Raw genomic sequence first — 12179 nt, forward strand, 5'->3', positions numbered from 1 at the left:
GCCTGTTATACTTTCGAATAGAAGCTACCTCTAAAAAAAAGAAAAAGAAATAAAGTCGATAAAGAATTAACAGATATCCATGATGAATTTCAATTTTCACAAATATTATTAATTACCAATTTCTCCATAATAAATTATTGAAAGATATGGGTTCTTGAGATATAAAATTAAATTTCAATATGTAAAACATGAGTTGTAATTATAAAAACTTATTTAACTTAATGTTTTTGATTAATTCCTTTGAAGTTTTTAAACTTATTATTCTAATGCAAATAATTCAAGATTGACAACAGAAATTAGTTATTGTTTGCTTTTTATATGTATTATTTGATATTTGTGGTGCGTCAGAATAAAAACAATCTTGAACAAAAGTCAAGACAAGGTAAAAATTCAATTTCAATTTATTTTTTAGTTCATATTTATATACCAATATTTGATAGGATATAATACATAAGAATTTTAGCTATCGTTTAGAGCTCTAATTTGATTTGAGAGACTTATATTGGCTCCAATATGGGTTTTCTAATAAAATTTGTCTATTTCTTATTCTTTTATTGTGATAATCAATTTAGGCTACACTAAGTGTTACTTGAAGGGCCTTCATAAGGTTAATAATAATAATTTGTAGATAGAAATTGACGATAATTAATCAAAAATATAAATGTAATCAATTTTGAGAAAAAACATTCTAGCTTGCTTTTGGGATGAAAGGTCTCATAATTATTTTTTGAACAATATGTCAGTTCATTCTGTGATAAAAAAAAAGTTCGATTCACCTATTTTGAATTGTAGGATTAATATTTAGATAAATTTAAATTAATCATTTAAAAAATAAACAAAATATGGAGATAATGAAATACATATTTCGGACAAAATACATAATTATGATCTGAATCAATTAGATATTAATCAAGGTTATTAGAAATCCATTTCTATTAACCTTGAATATTAATAATATTATAATATCTATTTAAATTAATAAATGCTATTTTTGAATGGAGCTATGAAAATCATTTGAAAATGTATAACATAATGGGATATATTAATTTATATGATAAAAATCAAAAGATTAGGCATTAGAGTGAAATTGTGTTAGGTCAGTTAAATAGTTGTGGTGAATAATAATTATGTTCTATATAGCTATAATAATGTATCAATTGGATATCAATCCAACAACCAAATGTTTTCTTCAAGCTTATTACATTAGTCAACTATCAAACTTTTACGTTATTTTCATCTCAACTTTAAGATGATATGATCATAACCATAGGGAAATGAATATACAGTATTATTTACAGATTATTTATTACAATTCACAACTACCCAGCCTATGGTATTTATTTTATTTATGTTACGTAAGGGAGACAGAGGGAGTTTTAATTATTCATAAATTTTTTTTTTCTCTGGTATAATATTATTACAAAGTATTCAAACCTGAAATTCAGTTCATAAATAGGCGATGGATCACACCCAAATTTATAGATGATAACCTATTTGGATCCATCTTAAGGCCTGAACCTCACTCATTCTTTTGAATTACAATAACTTGTCTTACTAATAAGGTATATTATAAAATAATATATAGACTTTGTAAGGAGTGACAATTATGATATTGTCTCCCCTATATATGGCAGTTGTTAGCTTCATTTTAAATTTGATGACGTCATGAGAATATACGTGACGTACTAGTTATATTCAGCCTGTGCAGCTACCTCTTTCCTTTTTTTACCAACTTCCTTTTCCTTCACGGCTCTCCGCGAATACAGAACCATGGATACTCCCGTAACTGTTCGTACTCGGAAATATATGAATAATAGGCTTCTCAACAGGAAGCAAATGATTGTGGATGTTCTTCATCCCAATCGCTCCACCGTTCCTAAGACGGAAATTCGTGAAAAATTAGCTAAAATGTATAAGTGCACACCAGATCGTGTCTTCGCTTTCGGCTATCGTAATTAACTTTGGTGGTGGTAAAACCACAGGATTTGCCATTATCTACGATACTATGGATTTCGCCAAGAAATTCGAGCCCAAGTACCGACTCGCCAGACAAGGAGTGATCGAGCGTGCAACGAAACAATCGCGAAAACAGAAAAAGGAGAGGAAGAACAGAATGAAGACTGTTCGGGGTACCAAGAAGGCCAGCATTGGATCCGGCGGAAAGAAATAATTTATCATTATGAACTCAACATCAATATATATTTTATTATTTCGCCTATTACTAATTTTGGAATAGAGAAATTCTCTAGAAAAACATGATTCTTTTTGAATTGTTTGAATGGAAGTTGTTTTATTATTGTATATTAGTTATTGTAGCTATTTCTATTTGGATCACTATCATTCCTCTAGACAGTGGAGTCAAATTCTAAAGCTTCGTATATTAATACACCTACAAAATTGTGTTAATTTTGTTATGTTTTTCGTAAATCCTGTCAAAATGGCTGAGCTATGTTTTATTGTTACTAAGTGATTGATATATAAAGGTACATGGCGCTCAATTTACCTAGTTTCAAACTGAAAATGTGTATATTAAGCTAGGACCCATGAGAATGATATATATATTTGAATGACTTAACTGACTATTAGTATAATGATTATCATATTATTCAACGTATCCCTCATTTTTCTTAATTTAAGTGACTAATAATAAGTTTCTCTTTCGACCCAATTGTTAGGAGGGAGATTTCTTATTAAGTATTTTCTTACTTCGTCTGTAATAAAAATTAATACGGAGAAGGGTAGGGCAACTAACCACCAGTGCATTTTTAAGGGATACATCCTTAAACCTTTGTCCATTCCTGGGATATAACATAAGCCAATTGCAAGTAGAGTTTCGAATACAAGACCAAAATTAAGGACCATATTTCTCATTCCTTGATGAAAGAGGGAGTTCCTCCTAGTTTTGCAAATTATGAGGTCAGCCCACTGCACAATCACAATAGACACAAAAAACGCGGTGTGAACTGTGTATTCTAGTTTTTTCCTGTCTGAATAAGTCCATTCTTGTCCAAATGAATCCTCAACATCATTAATCTCCATAGAATCCCAATTTCTTCTTAAACCGAGAAGTTTGCACGGGAAAAATCCATTTTCTGCATAAACTATAGTATACGCAAAGAATCCAGCTGACGCTTGTATCATTCCTATTTGACCATAAGCCATAGAAATTAATTTGCTATTCACTAAGTTATCAGAGTATGGATTTCGAGGTGGCCTTTTCATTAAATCTGTTTCTGGCTCTTCGTATGCTAATGAAATGGCAGGTATTATATCTGTTCCAAGATCTATGCAGAGAATTGTTACGGTTCCTAGGGGTAATGGTATATCTGCAATTATAAAGAGCAAAAGGGAGAAATCTCTGGTATATTAGAAGTAAGAGTATAGGCAATAGACTTCTTCAAATTGTCAAAAATAAGTCTTCCCTCCTCTATTCCAGTAACGATTGAAGCAAAGTTATCATCCAAAAGAATCATATCCGCTGCTTGTTTAGATACGTCTGACCCTGATATACCCATTGCCACACCGATGTCTGCCTTCTTTAGTGCAGGAGAATCATTAACACCATCTCCTGTAACTGCAACAATCGATCCGACGCGTTGACATCCTTCAACAATTATAAGCTTCTGCTGCGGTGACGTCCTTGCAAATACAATTTCTTTATGATTAATTAAAATTTCATCTAATTCTTCATCTGTTTTATCTTTTAATTCATTTCCATGCATTACAAAGGCTTCTGCTTCTCTTGAGTCAACTTCTTCTATGGGAATATTATTTTCTTCAGCTATATCCTCAACAGTTTTGGTATCTTCAGATATTATGCCAACAGCTTTTGCTATAGCTTTAGCTGTAATTGGATGGTCTCCTGTGACCATAATTACCTTGATTCCTGCTGTTCTGCATTTTTCAACAGCACTTGGCACAGTTGCTCTTGGTGGATCAATTAAGGAAATAAGACCCAGAAATCTTAAGTTCTCTGTAGTAAAATTAATTTCGTCTGTATCAAAACAATAGCCTATGGGGTACTTTTCTAATGGCAAATTTAAATCACAGAAACCCAATACCCGTTCTCCAAGCCCTCCTAACTTGATGTAAGCCTGGTGATACTTATCTTTCCATTCTTGATCTAGGGGTAAATTTTCCTTATGATTTAAGATACTGCTACATCTTTCTAGAATTATTTCAGGTGCACCTTTCATAACTAGGACATTGCCTTCATCCGTTTCGTGTATTGACAATTGGTATTTATTTGTCGAATTGAATGGAATTTCGGATACTTTTTTGTTTTTTGCTCTATATTTCATGACATTTCCAGTGGTTAATTCCATACATTTCAACAATGCTGCTTCGGATGCATCACCAATTACTTCCTTTTCTATAATTAGAAGTTCTTCTTGTCCTGGTTTAAACTCAGCTCGATTACATAAAGCTACACATCTTTCTAAATATTTCCAACTGGGCATATTTTCAAAACCTAAGTCTCCTGCTTGGTTTTCGGAAGTATCTGCAACTACAATTATACTGTCAAACCACATATGAGAAACAGTCATTCTATTCTGAGTAAGAGTTCCAGTTTTATCCGAACAAATTGTCGAAGTTGAGCCAAGTGTCTCAACAGCTTCTAAATTTTTAACCAAACAGTTCTTTGATGCCATTCTTTTAGCTGTCAATGTTAGGCAGACTGTTACTGTTGCAAGTAATCCCTCTGGTACATTAGCAACAATTATACCAATCAAAAAATAACTGCATCTACCCAATGATATCCCAGTATTAATGCAATTATGAAAAAATGACTCCCAAAAACACTGCCACACCAGTAATCAAATGAATGAAATGAGATATTTCCCTAGATATCGGAGTTTCGCCTCTTTCTAAGCCGGAAGCTAGACCAGCTATTCTTCCCATTACAGTTGAATCACCAGTTTTGATAACAATACCTTTAGCTGTTCCTTCAACTGCATGTGTTGAAAAGAATGCTATATTTTTCGTCTCAAGTGGATTTTCATGAGTAAACTCTCTTGACCTTGATTGTGGCTCAGATTCTCCTGTTAAAGATGAGTTATCCACTTTGAAATTTTTGGAATCAATTATTCGTATGTCAGCAGGTAAACGATCCCCAAGTTTGACATCTATTAAATCTCCCAACGTTAATTCCTCCACTTTCAAATTCATTTTCTCTCCATCTCTTATACAGACTGCATAATGAGGAACCATTTCTTTGAATGATTCCATTATTTTAGAAGATTTTGCTTCTTGATAATAAGAAAATAGCCCTGTAATGATTACAACTATAGTCAATACAATTCCCAAGTACAAATTGTCTTTTGGCGGATCTTCATATGCTCCTAACTGTATAAAATAGGCAAGGAAACACAGGAATGCTCCTGACCAAAGAAGAAATGCAAATCCACCAAACAAATTCTTGCCAAATTTTATCCATTGAGGAGTTTTTTTGGGAGGTGTTAAAGTATTTTTTCCATATTTAATCTGATTTTCAGCTGCACGTTCCTTAGTCAAACCATTATAAATATCAGAGCCAAGTCGTTTACATAGAGCTTCAACGGATATTCTATGTTCGTCAAGTTCAAATTCTCTCTTGAGATGTTGTACATCTTAAAATAAAATAAATTGGGAATAAATATCCTACATATTTCATATGGCTATAGTCTTACCATCTTTTTTCTTCTCGTCTCCCTTCGACAGAAAAACCATAGTAAAGTTTATCTCCCAATCGTTTGATATTATAGTTATCAACCGTATTAAATAAGTTTTTTTACGAATTATATTATAATATTTATTCATTATTGAAATCACTTTTAATAAATAGAAAAAAAGTTTGAATAATACTGTGAGATTTAATGTCAAATTCAAGCTCATTTCATAAAATGTATTTTCTTCAGCCAAATTTTAAAATTTTATTTACATTTTTCTTCCGTAATACTTAAGTTTTTAAGGACAAAGGTTTAAACAACCCTTAGTTTCTTATTAACCCGTTAATGCCAAGTGGTAGGATTTTTTTATCACACATTAAAAGTACTTTTTGTCATCAAAATGAGAAATTAAAGGGTAAAAAAATGTTTTTACAAGTTTATACATGTTCTTTTGAGGGTGTTTACCCATATAAATAATTGTACAATGCTTTTATACACTCAGAAACACATTTTGTTGGAAGGGAGAAACGATAGCAAAAACCTTTAAATCAAGCATTTCTTTAATATTAAAAAAAAAAATATATTTTTTGCTGAAAAAGTCTTTCATATTTTAATTATTCATATTGTTGCTGTGGTTCGGTAAATATTTTATTTTTAAATTGGGTTTCATGAGTTATGGTTTATATAAAAACATTATTTCATTGCATAGGTGGCTAAATCCTGCTCTTTAAAAATTCCAATTCTGTTTCAATGAGTAAAAAAATATTCTGTTTATTTATATCAAAATAAAGAGTTTTAAATTCTTCAAAAGTCAAAATTACTGCAGTGAATCATCGCCATGAATAGGTTAAAAATAAATATTTTGTAATACTTATAAACTAAACTCAAATAATTACTAGACAATACGATACTATTTAAGGTGGGCAATCTTTTCTGACAATTATTTTATGAGAATATGTCTCTCCCAATCTTATATCAGGGCAGTAATCATTGAGGGGACCTGGACCCCCAATATTTTTTTTTGTAGTAGTCCATTTATGGTGAGTCATCTATACTACATACCCTTACTGAAATCTTGTAAAATTTGTTGAAAATACCCTATTTTTTGTCTATTTTTTCTGTCACAAGTTTGAAATTAGCGATATTTCTTTCTTTCAATTTTTGCAAATATTAAAAAGAGTATTCTTTCTATTGGTTATTTGCGGGCAGGTCAGCAGAGTCAGTACACAAAATGCCCAACTCCAATACACAATTTTTTAATAATATATTTTATTGTCATTTGAGTCTACATACTATTAATATAGATTTAATTTATAGCTATAGGTTGTTATTAGTTATCATATGTAGTAAATAATTGTACCAGGCATAGATAAAATATTTTGAATATAAGATATTTAACAAGATGTACATCAAATGAAATGTATCAAAATCTATTTATTGATAATAATATATTCATAAGTTTTTAAACATAAATTATGTAATCGTAATCTAGGAATTAGATTACAAACAACCACTCACTGCAACGTTACTCTTTACTCTGATGACATTGACTATTCACAAGACTAAGCAATGAACTAGCATGACTAGTGGGTACCCAACATATTAATTACGTCTTGAAGAATGTTCTGGAATTGTTGTTGTATGGACCATTAAGCACGTATGAATTTTGTGAAATAAACTTATGAGTTATGTTTCAAGTTTCATAAATTAATATTACTTAATAAATAACAACTGCAATTTATAACCATTTAGAAAAAACAACATTACGAGTTACTCAATGTAAGCCTAAGATTATACATAAATAAGTTTTATTTGCATAAATTACTATAATTTTTTTAGCCGGAGTTGGAGTCAGTCCAAATTTTACGACTCCTGACTCCAATTCTACCAATAAAGGCACCGACTACGACTCCGCAGCCCAGTTTGTGGGACTGTCACAATATTTGTGCCGTACTATGATATGATATTGGATATTGTTATTAATTTACAATAATGCCTGCTACACGATGTGCTCTAAAAGAAGACAATATATATTTTCATAGGCTACCCATAAAATAAAACTCTCCTTCATGGGGATCAAGGCTATACCAAGGTTAATTATATGACTTGTTATCTATTATTGTTTCTCTTCCAATGATATTTTAGATAAGTTTTAAAATAAAATATATATACTAAAATTTTATATTACTATACTTTTAGTAAAGATTAGATTTGAATTTTGACGCAACTTTTTAATTTGGCTGCTCTCTCATGAGAGAAAAAAAAATTCGGAAATCAAAATGTCTCATGTCGCAAAAGAGGACTTACCAATGAGACATTTATGATTGCGATACATAGTATTGCGAGTATTATACAACCCACTGAGTATATGTTGGACTAAAATACGTTTGTTTAGGCAATATAACCTCAGATCCATTAGAGGGACACTTCGGACAGTACCGCCTGCTTCCAGGGGCTGATTATTATTTAAGCTGCACACTATTTCTGGAGGTGTAAAAAAATTAGTCTCAAAGAATTTGTAAATTCCTCTAAACCGAGTTTATCATAAATTTATTACACTATCAAAAGAGAAAACGATTATCTTGAGAAGGAAATTGATGGTATTAAATCAATTCTAGATCTATACCACAACTATTCTTCTATTTTCACTATTAATTAATCACAGGCCAATCGTCTCTTATTTTTTCCCGTAAATGCTTCGTAAATTGTTAAAATTTTCAAGTTGAACAATTGCTATTATATAAGTTATTCAATTTTAAATGAGCCAATAACCAAGAATATTTAGCTTTCCGATGAAGATCGTCATTTATTTGAAACCTTTTTAAAATAAAATTGCTAGATGAAATCTTAAAAATTGTCAAATTTACTTCATTTAACTAAATTGCATGCAAGTCTTATGCACCATCTTATATTTTCTTTATCTTAAGTAAAAATATTTTACTAACTTGTCAAAACCCTAGGAATTTATTTGTATACTTATTTATTAAGGAATTGAGAATGTTACATTTTAGTGGAAAAATATAATCAATGAAGCCGGCAGTACTACGGAGAATTCTTCATCACAAAGTCCAATTACTAAATTAAATTCAGACTTTTAAATTTTTTGTCGGTTCTATTTCAATTTCTATTTCGGTATTAGTACTAAGATACTTGATTTTAATTAAATAATTACATAACAATACATGATATAAAAGTTTTGAACTGCATTTAATGCTAAAAGTTGTTTGCTTTAAACAATCTTTGTACATAGTCAGTATTTGAACTTCCTTAGGTCTACTTTATACTTTAAACGCTTACTATAGGTTAAGAGTAAAATTAAACTGAATGAATATTTAAAACTAATTATTCATGATCACTACAAGTAATTATATTCTACTTTATCACAATTATATCTTCTTCAATGCCAGGAGTGATTGAGCAACACGATCTTTCGTTAGATTCAATTCCACATATTCGCCATGGAGTTTTTATCTAGTATTTCTATTTGAGTAAGAAGGTTTATGATAATTCATAGCCATCCTAACAAATGTCAGTCAATACAAATTAGTAGTTTAAATACATACAGATTGACGATACTGGGTCTTGGATTGAATGATGGAATAGACGATGACAAGGCTAAATAGTTAAAACAGAATAAGCCTTCCATTTCATTTCTTTAATTGATTTGAGTGAAACCAGTCAGAAATTCCTCACTGCTGTTTAGTATTGCTATAGGGTAAAACATTAAACCAAGTAACGAAACGTGACGGTTAGCTTGAGGACATAGTATTATTTTATATATATTTGACAAGATGTCTCTTTTTCTATGACGTCACTCCATTATTTATCTTACATTTTGAACAAGAAAGATATTTCCAAGAACATGACCAAAGGCCAAAAAGTATCTAAAGCCTAATGTTGTTCCAACCATATTCTCTGAGTTTAAATAGGGACATAATCAAAGCTATGGCATGAAAGCAGAGGTCAAGAGGGAGCATGGAATATTGTTGAATCAAAGAGAAGGATGCAGTCCATAGTTAAATGCAGCAGCAGAAGATGAGCACAGACAACAAAGCTCGACAAGGACGACTTCAAGGCTACTTTCACCTCCAAAATAGATTCTTTGGATGCAAGTGGGAAGTTACTTGATGCTCCACAAACATATAAGGGCATAAATGACTTCCTAAAGAATAAGCCGAACCTAAGAACCAGTGAGGAGAGATTGAAGCTAAAACCAGGAAGGCACTTTCATACCCCTTATATAATCATTATGATGGTGAAATTTAAGATAATCTCGCTCTCATATTATCTGGCAATTCAATCCATATTTAGAATTTCATATTTCAGCTTCTGGGGTTGACATCTCTTTTTCGGACGGGAGGTTATCGCAAGGAGATAAAATTACACATCCATATGTTTAAAAGTAGTAATATGCCGCAAGCTGAATTTTTGGTGCATGAGTATTTTCGAGTTTCCAAAAAAAAACAACAATCGATTAATTATGAGGTTTACTCGTTAGATGCTTGAATACTTGTTACTCACCCTATTACCACTTTAGCTCGCTAAAAAACACGTCAGACCAAAAAATCCTTTTTTTTAAAGAATTATTTAAACCTTTAATTTAAAATTTGATTTCGTAATTTGATTTCTAAGATTAACTTAAAAATTAGTTTCACTTATTTGAGTCGTGATCATAAACGTAATTCAACAGTATATATAGTCTACACATCAATATTTTACTATAGTATGGTTATAAGTTATAACTTATAACCAGTATGTTTTTTCGTTTTTTTTAACATTCTTTATTTGGTTTATACATTATATAGAACATACATATATAAATAAACCAGAGCAATTGCGTAAAAAATTACATAAATAAACATTATAGTTTATACCTAATGCTCCGGGGTAGAATTTCAACTACTATTCTAAATATCAATCTTTAAAAAAAAAACAGTAAACATGCAAATTAACAATTATGATAAATATTTGTTAAAATTTCTTAAAACCCTTATTAAAATACCTGATAATTCCGTGAAGTTGATGGAAGGTACTAGATTTCTTCACCTGCAAAATTCCATGACTCACATCCTAATTTAGGAATTTTCATTGTGAGAGAGACATAGCGGGCTGACGCTGCCAAGATGATACCTCTCAACTCCTCCTCCCAAATAGGCTGATAGTTAGTTAGTGGGCTGGCGATGAGGGCTTTACAATTAAGAATTACAAAGTCCAGAGCCCTTGTTACCTCAGAAGTTCCACCCTTCTTCTTTGAAATTCCAAAAAGAACATGACCTTCAACATATTTTTCTTCTCCATTCGTCAGCCCTTTTAGCTTTATAGATACAAAATATTTTAGGATATAGATGGCAGGGCAGTCCACAATCGCATAAAGTGTGTTATTATATAGTTTTTCACAGTCCTTGCAGGGCCTAGTATATTTAATACAATCTGTGGAGATTTGTAACTGCACGGTAAACTTTTTATCATCATTTATTACCCCAGAGAAGACACTATTTTTCTTTTCCTACCCATAGGGAGGCCCAAACGCTTACTATGCAGCTCCCAGAGTCCATTCACAGCTGCATCAAACGTCTTAACGTGCTACGGGAAAGGCATTGAATAATATTTTGAAGAATTAACAAGTTGAAATCTTATTCTACCATCGTTGAACTATTCAGTATGTTTTAGTGGTACTGATGCCTATTAATAGTAATGTATATGATAATATGTAGAAAATTAATAGTTTTTTCGACGGTTAATATATTTTTTTTTAGATATTCATCCTTAAAGAGGGAAAATTGATTTAAAAAAACAATTATATGTACATACTTTGTACATTTTTTATATGACTTTATGTAGCAATTTTTATTTTTACTGACTATATTCCTAATTATTTACCCATTAAAATCTACTATTTCAAAGAAGATACATTTTTTACGTATAAAGAATAATCTGAATAAATAAACTTAGAAAATTAATAAATGTACAATTCAATAGGGTATTTGAATTTAAAATTAAAAATATAGTAGTATATTTATTTATAGAAGTTTTTAACTAAATTTAAGAGGGATTAATGGAGATTAGTAAAAAGTTGAATTAATTTCTCGGGATGGGAGTCTGTTAATCGATTTCTAAGCTCAGTCAAAATCTGTCCAGCTGTCGAAAAAACATATGTCCCTTGAACAATTAGATATTTCATTGATACACTTACAAGAGTAGGGATATGTTCACCATTAAATAATATCTCCTTATTCATTAACTTAAGGCTCGTTGATGTAGCCACCCCTTACTTACTTTGATGGTTGTTTCATTTTGAGAAAGGATGTTTTTTTTTAAAAAAAATCGTCCCAAACGTTAATACAAAAACGGAAGGCCTGTTATCCTTATCATCAATTGATTTTCTGCTTTGTGGAAACTGAGGGTGTGGCGGATTTAATAATTTTTTTGCATTAAGTATCGTAGCTCTACAGAGAGCAGCATTGCTTTACGTGGTTAAAAACCGCTTGTCCATACTAATAAGTAATGAGCATATCAAGTCCATCGATACTT

General features: G+C 30.9%; 1 protein-coding gene and 1 pseudogene across 1 annotated transcript; one reads left to right on the forward strand and one right to left on the reverse strand.

Annotated features, from left to right (window-relative positions):
• The first annotated feature begins 1691 nt into the window (after positions 1 to 1691).
• Positions 1692 to 2259, forward strand: LOC121115070 (small ribosomal subunit protein eS24-like). Its single transcript, XM_040709236.2, is given in 2 exon segments — positions 1692 to 1956; positions 1958 to 2259. Coding segments are annotated over 2 exon segments (399 nt in total). The 5' UTR covers positions 1692 to 1770; the 3' UTR covers positions 2171 to 2259.
• A 381-nt stretch (positions 2260 to 2640) lies between these two features.
• Positions 2641 to 5823, reverse strand: LOC121115063 (sodium/potassium-transporting ATPase subunit alpha-like; annotated as a pseudogene).
• Positions 5824 to 12179: the final 6356 nt, after the last annotated feature.

The sequence above is a fragment of the Lepeophtheirus salmonis genome, unplaced genomic scaffold (assembly GCF_016086655.4).
Source record: "Lepeophtheirus salmonis unplaced genomic scaffold, UVic_Lsal_1.4 unplaced_contig_497_pilon, whole genome shotgun sequence".
Classification (NCBI taxonomy): domain Eukaryota; kingdom Metazoa; phylum Arthropoda; class Copepoda; order Siphonostomatoida; family Caligidae; genus Lepeophtheirus; species Lepeophtheirus salmonis.